The 17,827-nt window shown below is 39.4% G+C and overlaps 1 protein-coding gene across 2 annotated transcripts in view; it reads right to left on the bottom strand.

Annotated features, from left to right (window-relative positions):
• The window catches only part of syne2b (spectrin repeat containing, nuclear envelope 2b), a 183,159-nt gene that overhangs the window by 152,675 nt on the left and 12,657 nt on the right, over positions 1-17,827 (bottom strand). For both annotated transcript variants that reach the window (XM_024267764.2, XM_024266355.2), the window contains exons 2-8: positions 14,721-14,844; positions 7,130-7,191; positions 4,008-4,103; positions 2,870-2,947; positions 2,654-2,746; positions 2,321-2,523; positions 1,955-2,154 (exon numbers count right to left, since the gene is read on the bottom strand). In XM_024267764.2, coding sequence (XP_024123532.2) covers positions 1,955-2,154; positions 2,321-2,523; positions 2,654-2,746; positions 2,870-2,947; positions 4,008-4,103; positions 7,130-7,191; positions 14,721-14,808 — 820 coding nt within the window. In that variant the 5' untranslated portion in view covers positions 14,809-14,844. The remainder of the gene's footprint in view (positions 1-1,954; positions 2,155-2,320; positions 2,524-2,653; positions 2,747-2,869; positions 2,948-4,007; positions 4,104-7,129; positions 7,192-14,720; positions 14,845-17,827) is intronic.

Raw genomic sequence — 17,827 nt, 5'->3', positions numbered from 1 at the left:
GTAACCACTAAAAGGAAGATGCCGCTCCAATCCGCCTGTCGATCTCACGCTCAGATCTTCCATCACTCGTGAACAAGACCCAAAGATATTAAAAACTCCTCCACCTGAGGCAGGAGCACTCCACCCACCGAGAGAGGACAAACTACCTTTCTCCGGTCCAGAACCATGACCTCAGACTTAGTGGTGCTGACCCTCATCCCAGCCGCTTCACACTCGGCTGCAAACCGCTCCAATACATGCTGGAGGTCCTGGCTCGATGAACAAAACAGAACAACATCATCTGCAAAGAGCAGAGAGGAAATCCTGTGGTCTCTAAACAGATCCCCTCTGGCCCCTGGCTGTGCCTAGAAATTCTGTCCATAAAGACTATGAACAGAACCGGTGATAAAGGGCAGCCCTGCTGAAGTACAGCATGCACCGGGAACAGGTCAGACTTACTGCCCACTATGAGAACCAAGCTCCTGCTCCGGTCGTACAGAGACCGGACAGCCCTGAGTAAGGCTCCTTGTACCCCATACTCCCAGAGCACCCTCCACAGGACACCACGGGGAACGTGGTCGAACGCCTTCTCCAAATCCACAAAACACATATGGACTGGATGAGTGAACTCCCACGAACCCTCCAGCACCCTGGAGAGGGTGTAGAGCTGGTCCACTGTTCCACGACCAGGACGGAAACCGCACTGTTGTTCTTGGATCTGAGGTTCGACTATCGGACGGACTCTCCTCTCCAGTACCCTGGCATAGACTTTCCCAGGAAGGCTGAGGAGTGTGATTCCCCGGTAGTTGAAACACACCCTCCGGTCCCCCTTCTTGAAAAGGAGAACCACCACCCCAGTCTGCCAGTCCAGTGGTACGGTTCCTGTCCGCCACGAAATGCTGCAGAGACGTGTCAGCCAAGACACTCCCACAGCATTCAGAGACTCGAGGTACTCGGGGTGAACCTCATCTACTCCCGGAGCCTTGCCACCGAGGAGCTCTTTGACTACCTCGGTGACCTCAGCTTGGGTGATGGACAGTTCCACCCCAGTATCCTCAGCCTCTACTTCCTCAACGGAAGGCGTGTCATCAGGGTTAAGGAGATCCTCAAAGTATTCCTTCCACACCCCCGACAATGTTCCCAGTTGATCCCAACCTGCACTGAAAACGGTGCCTGCAGAAAACTGCTTTCCCCTCCTGAGGCGCCGGATGGTTTGCCAGAATCTCTTTGAGGCCAACCGATAGTCCTTCTCCATGGCCTCACCAAACTCAGAGTTTTTGCCTTCAAAACAGACCGGGCTGCAGCTCGCTTAGATTGCCGGTACCTGTCAGCTGCCTCTTGAGACCCACAAGCCAACCAGGCCTGATAGGACTCCTTCTTCAGCTTGACGGCATTCCTTACTTCTGGTGTCCACCACCGGGTTCGGGGGTTGCCGCCACGACAGGCACCAGAGACCTTGAGACCGCAGCTCCAGAAAGCAGCAGAGACATTAGAGGTGGAGAACATGGTCCACTCGGACTCAATGGCACCAACCTCCCTCGGTACCTGCTTGAAGTTTTCCTGGATGTGGGAGTTAAAGACCTCCCTGACGGAGGGTTCAGCCAGACGTTCCCAGCAAACCCTCACAGTACGTTTAGGTCTGCTGAGTCTTTCCGGCCTCCTCCTCCTCCGCCAGCGGACTAATCGACTATTAAATTAGTCGTCAACTATTTTAATAGTTGATTAGTCTAGTAATCGTGGCAGCCCTAGCTGCAGCAGATCATTGTAATGCCTCAACCCTTTGTTAACATTCATACATTCTCCTTTATATGGTTCCTCTGGAGCTGCTTGGAAAATTAGGATTAAAACAGTATGTTTGTCTCAAAAACTAAAGCCACCAGAGTCAAATATAAAAGAACGTAAAAGTGTTAAATATCTCTTTCTTGTTGTTGATAAATACCAAAGCAAATAAAATAGCATTTGGTTCGGTTCTTACCTTCAGGATCCAGGAGTCTGGGGATCCTTAGTTCTTTTTCTGCAATGCGGAAGGCCTCCTCCAGGTTCTGTTTGTTGCTCCTGGTTCTGGCTCTGGATAGATCCACCAGGTCGGGCCGCAGAGCAGACATGATTGCCAAGAAAACCACGCCGCTCCTCCAGCTCGCCTTAAAGTCTTTGACATTTACAGAGCAACCAGCTCTGAAGAGACAGAACATTTGAAACTTTAAAAGAAATTGAATGATGGCGTGCACCACTCGTGTCTGCTCATGGCTGCTCCTGGCTGCTCCTGGCTACTCCAGGCTTTTTGTTTTAATGTGTTTTTACGTTCAGTATGAGAATTGTCAGCTTTCTCAACAGTTCTCACCTGTGGCACTGCTCTCGCACCCACAGCATCAGGGCCTTCTTGGCAGAAACCCGGAATCTGTGATGTAGGGGGGAGCCTCTAGCAGGGGCGGGGCTGGCGCTGGCCGAACGGTTTGAAAGCGTGGAGCGGGTGTCCAGACTGGCCAAGGACTCCATGGATGATTGACGGGAGTCAAAGGAAAGGCAGCTGGCCAGCTCCTCAATCTAGGAAAATCAAGCAGCGGAATACACTCTTTAGAGTGAAAACACAAATCCAAAGTGTATAATGTATGAGACCAAAACTAAAAAGAGTGTTTGCTGCAATGATTAAGAAGTGAGGAAAGGTTAAACTAACATGATACTGGAGGATGATGGTCCATATGAGGCCCAGGATGATGGAGGGTTTACCATCCATGATGTCAGGAATGTTTATGTTGACCAGTTTGACCTGAGGACCAACAAGTCAACACTTCAGTATGAATCAGCAAAACCTTCAATGTGAAGACATTACTATCAACACAAAGATGTTTCTGATAAAAGCAGGAAGTTCTCCCTCCGTTGTGCCGTTTACCGATTTCTTCTTGAGAAAGGCCAGAGCCTTCTCGATGTTGCTCCTGTGCTGGAACATGCCTCTGCCTCTGTCCCGGCTCTGCAAAGCACAAACCAGCAGGTCAGTGCGCTCATATGTGTGTGAACAGTCGAGCACGCTCACATATTACAGCACGTGTTAAAGTCAAGGCCCGAGGGCCGCATCCGGCCCTCTGGATAATTCTATCTGGCCCTCCAGATCATTTTATTTTAATGTTATTAATGACCTGATGTTATCTTCCACTTATTTCTAACTTGTATAATTTTGACAAAATATATTTTTATGGAGAGTAAAATATTGAAAGTTATTTAAGGTTTAAGTTGATTTATTCTGGAATAATATTCCTGCCTTTTTATTATTCATAATTATGTTAAACAGTTACAACTTAAAGTTTTAAAAAATTGGCTTTCTGATAGCTTTTTGGAATATTTTGACATTTATTAAAAAATTGTGAGGCTATTTTGAAGTAATGCTAATATTTTAGCAACAAGCTAGCTGTTTTGGCTAATTAGGCTTTTTAAATAAATTTAGGCTAAGTAGGAGTTAGGCTACTATTTACAAGCTAGTTGCTTTGGTTATTTTTTTTTTTCAGCTTTTTAAGCTGTTTAAGAGTTTAGCCATTTTTAAGCTACATGTTAGCTGTTTTGGCTTACCTAAGTTTTTTTTTTTTTTAGGCTAATTTGGCATTTAGCTAATATTTTAGCTGGCTATCAGCTTCAGCATTTTCAACTATTGGTTTAATTGATTTCATCTGTTTTGGCCAACCTTAGTTTTATAGGCTAATTTAGCATTTCAAAAATATTTTAGCTGGCTATCATTAACTGCAGTGATTTCAGCTATCAACTGTTAGCATTTTTAGCAATCAATTTCAGCATCTTCAGCTATAATCACTAGCATCTTCAGCGGTCAAATTCAGCTTACAGCATTCACACTAGCATTATCACAGGTAATGCTATATATCTAGTTCATAATTATGTTAAAAAGCTACAGTTTTAAAGTAGAAAATGTAGTTTTAGTGTTTAATAAATGTTTATCCTGTTCAGCCCGCATTCTAAGGTGTGTTTTGGATTTAGGCCCCTTGTGTGATTGAGTTTGACACCCCCGTGTTACGGTCACTTACGATGCGCTGACCGCTCATCACCTCCAGCAGATCCAAGAGTCTGGAGCCATCACGGAAATCGCTGAAGAGATCCAGGATCCTGCAAGGCGGCCTCCTCTGTCACAAGACGCACGTGCACAAAATGTATCATAAATAAAGTAAAACCCTGAAAAAATGTTTTTAGTTTATTTTACAATGTGGACAATGTTAGAGAATACAGGACAATCTTTTTTTATTTTCGATTGGGGCTCACAAGCGGTCGTGTGTATTGAGCTCTCTTCATCTTCATCACCTTCAAACTGCTGGGGATCTAGTGTTAACCTTATTTAGACGTATCACAGAATTTCTGCTAAACAAGAAGTATGCAAGATAGAGAGCTGACGGTGACCCGCCCCCCAGAAAACCCAAGATGCACCTGACATTTCGAACATCAGAAAGCAATTGAAGACTTAATTTACTAAAGGGTAATTCATATTAAGGACTTTTCTGATGATTATAATCTGCACATATTTCTTATTTTTAACAATAGATTTATATGAATGATTTTTCTACTCCATATATATATATATATTTTTTTTTTTTCTTATCTGAAATACTCATATTTCAGACAATATTTTCTTTATGCTTTCTTTCTGCATTTACTTGTCTTTCTTTGTTTTTTTATCTTTGATATTTTTGAATTCTGATTATTAATCTGCAAATGCTTTGATAAATAGCACATCAGAAATAGTGCTTACATAGTCATGTGATCTATTGATATTAATGACCTCTGAGTAGAAGTTTTGAACCGGAAAATGAACATTCATATAAAGGAAATGTTTAGGTGGGATTATATAAGTTCGCTTCCTCCCACTCCCCATTAAGAAATCTATCATTTGATGCATTAAACTTGTTTTTGATTACTTGAACAAAACCCTTTCTAATAAAAATAAAATAGAGTCATTCTTCTCGACTGATGTAACATTAAGCCGCCTCTCATCATCTGATTAATTCGGTGTGTTTAATGTTGCAGCGGTCCAGCAGTCATTTGTGGAGAATCAGGACCCACACTGGCACAGAGGGTTAGCCCCAGGGTCCTAGAGGAAAAATGTATCTGCATGCATTAAGACTAATGCATAATTGAAGCCTTTCATTATCAAGAATCCAAGATTCACTTATGACTAACAATCAGAACTAAACTGTAATGACATTATGTCATGATATGACCCAAATGAAAGAGACTGTAGGTTCACAGCTGAATCTTCCATCAATGCATTGTCATAAACCACTGAATCCCTGATAGAGCCAAGCTGTACTGTTGGACACAGTCACACACATATACACACCTAAGGACAATTTAGATATAGAAATCAATGGATGGATGGATGGATGGATGGATGGATAGATGGATGGATGGATGGATAGATCTACATATTAACCTAAGTCCAAAACAGATGAAAAAACTTTCAAAAAAGCCTAAATTAGCCAAAACACATGAGAAATAACTTGACTTTGACTCATGTGATTTAGAGGAAGCTGGAGAAACCTCACACAGAATGAGGAGAAGATGCAAACTCCACAAAGAAAGAACCAGAAGGGACTAGAACCAGGGCCCTCTCACTGTGAGGCGAGAGTATGAACCACTACCTCACCATTTCAACTATTATCTTCCATTTTTCCGTAAAGGTTTCCTAGGTGACGAGATGCTCTTCAAGTGTTTGAGTTGTGCTTCTGCTCAGCCACATCAGTTAAAGCATTACTTTGACGTCTAAGACACAAAACGTTCTTCACCCAACACTTTTGGGGGTCACATTCTGACTTATCTGGCACAACTGCATGAAAATCTGTTCAGAGAAAATACATAATAATTCCAGTGTAAAACCTTTGGACATGAGGCTTGGGGAAGATATCTGTGACGTCTAAACACAGCCAATTGGTTAAACTTAGATAATAATACAATTATAACCCACTGCAGCCCCTTTCTAAGGCTAGCATTGTAGAGCAGATCTTTGTTCACTTCAAGTCATTTTCAGAATGATCATTTATTAAATGCCTGTTAGTCTAAGTCACAGCTTTTAGTCTTGTCGGCTCAAACTCATGTCTTCTTGGAATACTGTTGTATCCACAGACAGTGAACAACTGGAGAACAATTTGGGCCTAAACGGAACCAAAAACGATTCTCTATCATGCTTACAGGTAAACACTTTTACTCTGAAACAAACCCTCTTTTGGGTTCTTCATTTTGGTAGGCTCATACAAATAAATGTCTGCTTTTTCAGCTAATTTACTGAAAAAAAACAACTTAATAAGTCATCATCTCAAGGAAACAAAAGCAATTTTCTCAAGATGACAACTCCTACAGAAGAGTCATGTGCTGGTTCAACCAAATGACTATGGTTAGGAGGAAGAAATCCCCCATCTACGTTGGTGTCCTTCATGGAAATCGAGGCATTTGATCACAACAGTTATGAAAAAGTTCTAAACTCCAAGAGGCTGAACTAATTGATGAAGATCTCTGGCTTCATTCTGAGTTCTGCCTGGAGCCTCTGAAGCGAGTTTCTCAGAAGGATGCTTTAAAATAAATATGAATCCTTTATTCATGCTGAACCATTTTTTGAAAACATTTCTTTTTGTTTTCAGAAGCTGTAGCAGATGTTGTAGAGCATGTGTCAAAGTCAAGGCCCGGGGGCCGGATCCGGCCCTCCAGATCATTTTATTTCATTGTTATTAATGACCCGATGTTATCTTGCGCTTATTTCTAACTTGTATAATTTTGACTAAATCTACTTTTATGTAGAGTAAAATATTGAAAGTTATTTAAGTTTAAGTTGATTTATTCTGGAATAATATTCCTGCCTTTTTATTCATTATCATGTTAAAAAGTTTTAAAGTTTTAAAATGGGTCATTCTGCTGGCGTTTTGGACTACAGAGAGAGTAGAATACATCAGAGTTTTCAATGTATGAAGGATGTTTTTGGATTGTGGGAAGAAGCCAGTTCAAGAAAACCCAAACATGCAAATACACACAGATAAGATCCAGCCTGGACTTGAACCAAGGCCCTACTTTCTGTGGGGTTAACCACTACACCACCGTGCAACCCAAACATCCTTCAGTAATTCAGTCCTGTCCACAGCTGAAAATCTCATTCTGACCAAAGTCTCACCTTTGCCAGCTGAGAGTTGACCCAGTTGGTGAAAGTCCTCTTCTGGATCTGTTCTTGTTCCACTGTGGAAGAACAAACAGAACTTTAGCTCAGCAACAGTCTGAACCTGATTCACAAAAGTCAAAAATACTGTGAGAAGGAATCTCTCTACTAAACATCATGAATTCTACTCATACACAGGTCTCAGCCAATACAAATTTAAAAAAAAAATCAGGTTAATTTCACAGATTTCTTTGGGCCACATACATTTCTGTAGATACAGTAGAGGAACATCACAGACCTCACAGCTGCATGATGTGATGTTTCTTATGTGGCTTCAGTTTGGCTGTGTGGATTCAGTCATACCAGGCAGCCCAAAAATAAGGATTTCTCTCCTAAGAGCACTGCTGTCCTTTTGACATTTTTCCTCAAATTCTGTTTTTTTTGTTTATTTTTTTTCCTCATAAAATTTCTTTATTATGCTTGTGAAAAATAATAATTTTTGGGAGAAGTTTGATCAGGTCGGCTGCTCACAGGTGTGGGCGTGTCTGTCCATTCTGAACTCCCACCTTCCGCGACATTGGTGGGCAGAGTTTCCACAAATGGTAGACAGTTGGTGTTCATTAATATGGAAAATTCATGTGGGTCCCATACCCAAAATAGAATAATAGTCGGTTCCCTCTTTTTATTTCTCATAGCAGACAGCTTCGTTTGGCTCCGCCCCTCATAGCAGGTGCACCGCTGCATTACAGCCGTCAGATTGACATTCGCTCTCCGCCTTATTTGTTAAAATAAAAGATCACTTTTGTCCAAAAACTAAAAATAAATGCCGTATTATCTCTTTAATTTAGTAAAATCTCAATCACAGAATATAGAAAAAGTTTACATTTATTTTAGACAGTTTTATTCTGCTGATCTCACAGATGCACGGCAGGACGCCAGAGGTCGTTAATACATATTAACGCACCAATTATGATTTATTAATTGCATGCATTAATGCGTTAATATATGTATATAGATGCACATTGACATACACACATATAAACACACAAGCATTTATATAAACATATATATGTATATACACACACACATATACCTCCAATGACAATACATACATGTAAACTTTTATACTTAATACTTTATTAATTTCTGTTTATTGTATTTAATAAACTATTTAATGTTTTGTTTGTAAATAAATAGAAATCAATAATTAAAACCCATTTAAAGAGCTGTCATTCATTTTTGAAGCTCTGCGTGTCACTTCCTTAAACCATCACTGGCTTCCAACAGGTCTCATCATGTTCCCCTCTAAGCAACGCTTTGATTTCTAGTTATTGACTTCTGGCCGAGCGTTTGATATGCTTCTCCTCAGTCTCAGGTGTCCGTATGGAAACATGTCTGACGTTCTTCTCCGGTAGCTGCCAACTATTCAAAGCCTGAAGGCCTAATTAGCCTATCGGCTGATCCACCGCCATGACCTAAAAATGCTGCGCTGCATCAGTGCACACAGGCTCTGCACAGTTCACATCAGGCAGCACAGAACCAGTTTGAGTCAAAGAACTTTAAGTTTTAGAGGAAAAAAGTCCCTTCTGGAGCAGCCCAGACTGGCTGTCGCCTGAACTAGTGAGAAATTAGGCTGAGAATGAAGGAAAGAGTCAATGGATTGAAGTGTTAAAAATCAGTTTAGAACAGAAGTCTGCAACTTGCTGCTCTTTAACCCTCCCTTTTAGCTTTTTGGTTCAAGAAAAATACTACATTTTAAATTAAAAAAGTAACATATTTTAGGTTGATCTGGGTTTATTAAGCAAAAAAAGTCAAAAGTTTTTCAACTCTTTCACACACACTTGAAGGACAGCATGCATCATTCCACAAGGATCCTGACTACAGTACCCATAATGCACCAACAATCCATCAAGCGGTTTGGCTTCATAGTTTACCAGAACTGAAACATTTTGACAAATGTTCGAGTGTTGTTTACCACAGAAAATCAATCTGAAGTCAGTATACCCAGCCAGCAAGGCCAGGTGGCTCCATATGGCTAAAAAGTAGCAGAAAATGTGGGCCCCAAATGGGTTTGTCTGCAGTTTCTGTGGTAGCCCCACTTGTGTTTGCTCACATTGGCAGATGTGGGGACTCAGTGGGTATGCTCGCTACACTATCCAGTATTTTCAGCAAATCCCTTCAGCAATTACAGTACATTTCTTCAGCAACTACATTTAGCAATCAGCATTCACACTGGCATTATCACATGTAATACACTTTTCTAGTTCTAGTCTGGATTTCACCTTTTCTAAAGGGCATTTTGAAAGTAGTATCTGTGCAATCCTGCATGTGCTGAAGAATCACTGCTACCTTTAGTCACAAATACTTTCTAAAACTTTCGTTGTGAAATCTGTCACCAAGCCAGCAAAATGAAATCCACCCTCACTGCATTTTAAGGCATCCAGAGTATACAGGAATGACTTTTTCCTCATGGATCTGTGGGAACAGAAAGCGGCTTATCTAACTTGTGTTTGTGAGTCACAGGGAGTCAGAGGGAGTTAAAACAGAGTTAGATGGAGCAGCTCCAGAATCAGCAGCTGCTGTGCGTTCGCAGCGTTGACGGACATGAACGGAGGTTCACATCTCAATCTCTTCCTCTTAGGCTGAAATCCTGTGACGATTCCACACATGTCATAATCCGTCTGCTGACTAAGTCTGAACTCTCCCTCGCTTTCAGGTACTTTCAAAACTGAAAGAACAAATAAATTCAACTCACCCATGATGGGAGCTCATACTGAGTCAGCAGCGACAGTAACGAAGCGGTTTCTTTGGTTCAGACCAAAGGTCTCCTCTCTAACATGCTGTCTCCAGTGACAGGAAGCAGAACCCACGAACCACCAGCTCATTTGAATAGATTGCGTTTTTCTTGTCAAACCACTTAACAGTCAGCATGTTTACCCTGCAGGAAAGCAGGTGAGTTCTGCTGAGCTCCGCCTCTTTGATTCGTACTCAGACTTCAGGCCTGTCCGGGCACGACCTGCACAAGCTCATCCTCTGCCAGCATCTTTGGTACAAAAGTGGAATGTTGACATTTCTCACAGAGCGAGAGCAAGATGCTGAGGTCTGGTGTTGTCACTCAGGACTCTAGGATGAGGCTCATGAATCAAAGCAGCCTAAAGAGGCATCGAAGGAAGATGGAGAATCTGTCATCCATGACTCTTGAACTGACACAGTGATCACACCACAAACCAGGAGAAACTCACCAGTCAGTCAAACGGTCAGGAGAAGCTTTCATGGCAAACATCTCTGTTCATCTTTACAGTGAGGTTAGCATGCATCAAGGATGAAGGGAAGGACTGACAAACATTAGCTAAAGCTGCACGTGTTGGGCCGCTGCAGCACAGCCAGAACAAATCTAAACGTCTAGGTTTGCTCTGACTCATCTGACAGAGAGTCAGAGCAGCTTTAGCTCTTTGTTCAAATGTCTGTTTCTGGGAAAAATGATCCTAAGTGACGTGATCCAGAGTAAACTGGAAAATAAAGAAATTAAAATAGGATTGGAGCCCTGCTGCTTCTTATCTTCATTAGATTGTCTAATCTGTTAGAAGAGAGGATTATTCAATCCCACAATTCTTTGTGGTCTCAACATTCAACACTGAACTCTAATTCAGGGATGGGCAAACAGCCACTGATTCAGTCAAGCCACGATTCAATTAGATTCACAGTTTTAAAGCCACAACTTTGATTTTTTTGCGATTTTTTTTTTTTTACTCAATGAATTAAAGGTATTTTATGGCCACAAGTGTTTCCTTTGTGCCCGTTACATCACACTGCCTGTTTTCCTGCTAACAGAAATGATTCAATACAAACAAACAATTATGCATAATCCTGAGATGATCACAAATCCTTTCATACTCGGTTCATTTTGTGCTCCATGAGACTGACCGCTCCACACCCACGCCCATTCAGTGCAACCCCCTACCCAGCCGCTTAGCACGCACTCCCCCGCACTCGCATTCAGCAGAAATGCTACATGAAGTAAATAAAGAGACCCAACTACTAAAGTTTAGTGACACAGTTTATTATAATACCCTCAAACAAGATACAGTCATATAGACTGAAAAGGACATGAAATATTCAGAAAACCAAGATTTAGAACAAAGGTTTTGGAGGGATCTTTTTCAGTACACGGTCCCAATTTGGAATAAACTAGACTAGGGCTGCCACCATTAGTCGACTAATCGACTATTTTAATAGGATAAATGGATTGGAAGTGTAGTAAAGTTGAAAGTTATGATGGCATTCTATTAGCTTTTTAGACTATTTTGGCATTTATTAAGGTTTTTCAGACTGTTTGAGTTTAGCTAATATTTCAGCCACATGCTAGCTATTCTGGCTAATTTAGGATTTTTTCATTTTTTTAAACTAATTTAGAGTTTAGGTTTCAGCTGCATGCTAGCTAACTTAGGCTTTTTTGCCAGTTGTGTGGGCTATTATTTTAGCTGGCTATCAGCTTCAGCATTTTCAGCTTCAGCATTTTCAGGTTCTGCATTTTTCAGTTATCAATTTCAGCCTCTTCAGAGGCCAAATTCAACTTACAGCATTCACCAGCATTAATAACAGGTAACTCTATATATTTAATTTTTAGTTAGTTTAAAGCTAACGATGGTAAGATGTGTGCTTTACATCCATTTTGCACATGACCCGATTAGTCGACTAATCAGAAAAAATAATCAGTGATTAGTCGACTATTAAAATAATTGTGCTAGCATTAAACTGGACAATGAAATCAAAGATACACAAAAAACAATTTTTGCTGATTAAAGTGTTAAGATGTTGAGCAAATATTAGAGATAATATGTAGAAAAATAATTTCATAAAATTTATGTAGTTAATGCCACTGGACTTAGTGTAGGTAAATAGAATTAAATGAGGGTTTGTGATTCTGTAAATGTGCATGTATTTTTGTTTATTTGCTCTTAAAACGTAAAATGTAAAAGATTATTTTTATTGTCCTTGTTTGATATATTTTAATTTAATATTGTTGGTTAGGAAATAGGGGCAGATAATATAAGTTTTCCTTTTTTTGATCATTTTCATTCATTAACTGTTTTATGTTTATTTAGTATTATTTTGATGATATGTATTGTTACTAAATGAAATCTTTTTTTTTTTTTAATGGCTGTTCATGTGCAGCTTGCAGATAAAAAAGGCAGAGAGAGCTAAAAAGTTAATAAAAACAGTGGTGAAGTTGCGTCATCACCATGACTGTTGTCACGGTAGATTAATCAAAGCTGCATGAAAATGTAACATTACAGGGTGAAGAACAAATCTCACCTTTGCTTAATTTGCATTAATAGTTGTGATCGCAACATTGCAAAATTCTGGAGGGACTGACTTATGTGTAACTTTTCAATCCGAAGGAGCTGCGAGAATTTCCCAGGAGGGAAGGGCAGCTGAAGAGCATGCAACGTGTCCCGTGACATGCACACTCACGGCGAGCCTGCATGGAGTAATGTCATCTTCTCTGCTTTTTTCTTAATTTAGACACAGGCCGAGAAAAAAACATTTTTTTAATTTTCTGCATCGTTTAAATTCCGATGTCTCGCCATAAATGGTCCTCTACAAATAGATTGAATTCTGTTTAGATGCAGAAATTTATCCTTTCATGAGGGGTTGTGAGATTTGCTGTTTGTTTGTTTTTTATCTATATTTTCTAAGTCCGAGAGTATTTTTTCCCTGACATCAACCCTATGTTGCAACTGGTAGTACTAAAACAAGAAAAAAAAGGACAGTTTGGAAATAAATATATACTTATTTTCAATCAAAAAGAAAGCATGGTTTTGTCCAGATTGCATGCTATTTCTTTCTTTTAAGAGGTGGATTACCAAAACACACCATGTGCCTGCTCCTGGTTCAGCCCTTCCATCAAATATTAGAACACTCTGTGGCTCACAAGTTTAAAGGTTTGCCCACCTCTGCTCTAAATAGTAATTTAAGATTACAGCTGTCTAGCAATGAAGGCATGTAGAACGCTTCTGTTTGTGTTTTCAGTGAATCTGTGCTTTCTGGTTTTATTTGGCAGCTTTTGCAAAACATTTACAGCAGAACTGATCTTTTCTAATCTTTGATTGTTATATCACGATGAGCGTTTTGTCTTCTCCAGGTTGAGATGTTCTCATGTTTACTTGATGCAGCTGTAAGCATGCTTTAAGCTTAGTGGTTTATAGAATGAGAACATACCGTACAGTTGCCTTGTTCATGTATGAATGTAAAAAGGTAGAGTCGAATTTTGCAGATGTACAGATGTACTTCTTCTGAATTCCTTCAGAATGTTTCCTATAACCTCACCTTTCAGCAGTATGAAGATTAAGGTCAGAATGGACCCCTGTTGTTTCCTAACATTGTCTTAAAATCATCACACGTCTCTGACATTGTTTTAAAATAATAATAATAAAATAACTTAAAAAAATCACTATTTATTATATAATTTGTGTTCATTATGATGAAACATTGCTTAAATGTCAGAAGAACAAAGACAGTGAAAGCAAAACCATTCTGCGGATGAAAGTCGGCTGAACCTGAAAACCTGTTTGTGGAACAATGTCTGCAGAGCTGCAGATTTACCGGTTGGACTCACTAAGACCTGCAGGACAAATGTTACAGATGTGACGGAGCAGAAGTGCTGCAGCAGTTTGTGAGTTCTCAGGTGACAGGCGATCAGCTGGTACGGCCGCCACGATTAGTCGTTACTTTATATTATAAGGAGTCAGAGTGTAGTAAAGTTGAAAGTTATAATGGCATTCTGCGAGCTTTGTGGACTATTTTAACATTTAATAAGGTTTTTTAAGGCTATTTAGCTGTTTAGCCAATATTTCAGCTAATTTCTAGCTATTTTGGCTCATTTAGAATTTTTCAATTTTTAAAGCCATTTTGGAATTTAGCTAACTTTTCAGCTGCATGCTAGCTATTTTGGTTAATTTAGGCTTTTATTCAGTTGTTTAGTCTAATGTGACATTTAACAAATATTTTAGCTGGCTATCAGCTTCAGTGATTCAGCTATCAGCTTCAGTGATTCAGCTATTAGCTTCAGTGATTTAGCTATCAGCTTCAGTGATTCACCTATTAGCTTCAGTGATTCAGCTATCAGCTTCAGTGATTCAGCTATTAGCTTCAGTGATTTCAGCTATCAACTACAGTGTTTTTTAGCATCTTCAGCGTCCAAATTCAGCTTACAGCATTCACACTAGCATTATTGCAGGTAAAGCTATATATCTAATTTTTAGATGGTTAAGATGTGTGTTTTACATCCAGTTTGCGCATGTCCCGAATACTCGACTAATCGTAAAAAATAATCTTTGATTTGTTGACTAATAAAATAATCGTTTGTGGCAGCACTATCAGCTGGGCTACCAGGAAGTATTTGAAATCCTGCTTTAGACTGAATTGATGACCAACGGCTGCTTTCTGCATTCATGTTTACAGCCTGTGAAGATTCTGCTTACACAGTGCATGTTTGCCTTATTGCACTTTAAAGTCTTGAAAACATCCTGTCCATTTGGCAGATGCAACAGAAAAGCAGAAATATAAAGATGAACCAGAGATGCAGCTTTTAAAAACTCAAACTAACCCTGAAGCAGCATGTGGACGTTGTCAATGTCCAGGGGTAGAGACACCCCCTCCATAGGATCATCTCCGCTGTGAAGCTGGGAAGACATCCTCCGTCAGCGGATCTCTGCCAACATGGTTGAGCTCTGGAGGGAAAACAGGAGAAGAAACATGGCCATCACTCTTCCTGAGCTTCCTTACTAAAACAGAAGGCACTTTTAGACATTTTTAATTCTTTCAAGCCTGTCAAAAAAGCAAACGTGAGCTCAGCAGAAATCAAACATTTGGGTTAAATGTTTGGGTTAAACTTGTCATTTTTTGATACAATTATTGGATTCATAGAATAAAGTTGTCATTAAACCTGTAAAGTCCAGTACATCATACAATTGGTAGAGAATTCAAAAATGTTTTTTTTGGGGGGGGGGATTGAAAGGCTTTTTAAATCAATAAATGAAAGCCAAAAAAAATGTAAAACAATTTTTGATGGTTTAAAGGCATTTGTCTGTGTTAAAAACATTTCTTTCACCTGCATTGAACAGTTGTCAGGTAATGCAGAATGTCATGTTTAAATTTGAGTTTGACATGCATTCCAGATTCCGCCACTAGACGGTCAAGTGGTTATGGCTGCGGACTCACATTCAGAAGGTCGTGGGTTCGAATCCTGCTTAGGAATAGTCCACATGAAATATTTGTTTTTACTTTTAAATTTTATTTTTACCTGAAAACTGTTTAATGGAGGTAATATTTTTAACACAGACAAATGCCTTTAAACCATCAACAATGACTTCCTGATTTCGCAATGCAGAATGTCAGGTTTAAATTTAAGTTTGACATGCATTCCAGATTCCACCACTAGACGGTCAAATGGTTATGGCTGCGGAGTCACATTCAGAAGGTCCAGTAAATCAGTATTTTATTCTTCTTAAAATATATTTTGTCAAAAATATCTAATTTTTAAATAAGCAAAAAAAACATCAGGCCATTAATCACAATAAAAAAAAAGTCAATCTGGAGGGCCAGATATTATTACCCGGTGGGCCGGATTCGTGCCCCGGGCCTTGACTCTAACACGTGTCTTAGACCAGTGTTTTTCAACCTTTTTTGAGCCAAGGTACACTTTTTCCGTGAAAAAATTCCTGCGGCACACTAGCATCAAAAAAGGTAAAAAAATCCACAATCTAGTGTACATTTTTTATATAAGTGAGAAGCATAATTAATCAATTTGCTCACGTTAAACGTATATCTCATCAAAACAGTCTACATTTATTATCATTAATGAATGATTAAAAAAAATACTTCTAAATAATCAGTTTTTATGAATGTTTTTTTCTCTCTTTTTTAAATACTTCCAAAACTATCAGACAAAGTAAAAACAACGCTCTTTTGTTGTTTCCCTCCACAATAGTGATGAGAATTCTGGCTCAAAATTAAGTTCTTTTGCATTTGTTTTCCTAAAACAGCGGCTCTTTTGACTACCAAATGGCTTTTTAGGTTTTTGTTTGCTTTGTTTGATTCATTATAAACTACTAGATAAGATTATGCACAAAATCCATGATGTAAATATGTTTTTATTCATATAAAGTGTAAATTATGCTGTTATTTATCCCTTCCAGATCGAATGTACAAAATGAATGATAAAAGAACTAACTATTAACTATTCAGTTTTTAACTCTACGCATTTTGAGCTTTTTTCTTTTTAAACACATTCGAAGTGAACAACACAAAACTCTGCAACCACAACCCAAATATGAATTAAATTGTGCAAAAACCACTAAATCAAGACTTTTATTTACACTGCTGAACGTGCCCCTACCCCTCCACCCAGCGCTCAGCGCGCCACTTAACCCAATGCATCATGGGGGCTGTAGTGCATAAACTCACGCAGATGCCGGCATACTGTCGTTTCTGAGCTTTATTCTTTTGTTCACTTTTTAATCTGTCTGACGTCGGATCCCGCTGGAAGCTACACCGCTAAACACGAGCTTTAGCTATTATTTTAGTTGGAACTGAGAGACTTTATGAGCCGAATCAAAACAAGGAAGTGAGGACGTTAACCTCTTCTGATTGGTCAGATTGATGACATGTGATCAAGCCTCCAACAATGATTGGCGGAGACAGCGGAAGGGGGAGGGATATTTCTAAAAGCTGAATTCAAGGCTAGTTTTGCGGCTGGATTGCGGTAATATCATTCTGATTAGTCATTTATAGAATCAAAGAAATATTTATTCTACCATCTTGCATATTCAAAACTATGGAGTGTTAAATCAGGGCCGTTTGGATAATCACAGAGCTGATACCATAGTGATGGTAAATGTTTTAGATATCCGAAAATGGCTAATTTCCCGTGGCACATCAGACACTTTCTTAGACTAACGTGAACACAAAATTTGCGAATCACCCAAGAAATTGAGGCTTTTAACATATTATTAAAAAAAATTGGTTTACATTTTTTTTGGCTTTCATTTAATGATTTAAAAAGCCTTTAAATCCCCCCCCCCCCCAAAAAAAAAAAAAAAACATTTTTGAATTGTCTACCAATTGTGTGATGTACTGGACTTTACAGGTTTAATGACAACTTTATTCTGTGAATCCAATAATTGTATCAAAAAATGACAGGTTTAACCCAAACATTTAACCCAAATGTTTGATTTCTGCTGAGCTCACGTTTGCTTTTTTGACAGGCTTGAAAGAATTAAAAATGTCTAAAAGTGCCTTCTGTTTTAAATAAAATTTAAAAGTAAAAACAAATATTTCATGTGGACTATTCCTGAGCGGGATTCAAACCCATGACCTTCTGAATGTGAGTCCGCAGCCATAACCACTTGACCGTCTAGTGGCGGAATCTGGAATGCATGTCAAACTTAAATTTAAACCTGACATTCTGCATTGCGAAATCAGGAAGTCATTGTTGATGGTTTAAAGGCATTTGTCTGTGTTAAAAACATTTCTTTCACCTGCATTGAACAGTTTTCAGGTAAAAAGAAAATTTAAAAGTAAAAACAAATATTTCATGTGGACTACTCCTGAGCGGGATTCGAACCCATCTTCTTCTTCTTCTTCTTTTCCTTTCAGCTTTTCCCTTCAGGGGTCGCCACAGCGAATCAGTTTCCTCCATCTAAGCCTGTCTTC

Source organism: Oryzias melastigma, linkage group LG22 (genome assembly GCF_002922805.2).
Source record: "Oryzias melastigma strain HK-1 linkage group LG22, ASM292280v2, whole genome shotgun sequence".
NCBI classification, from domain to species: Eukaryota; Metazoa; Chordata; class Actinopteri; order Beloniformes; family Adrianichthyidae; genus Oryzias; species Oryzias melastigma.
Note: the sequence above shows the minus strand (reverse complement) of the source record. Positions and strands in the feature narration are given on the sequence as shown.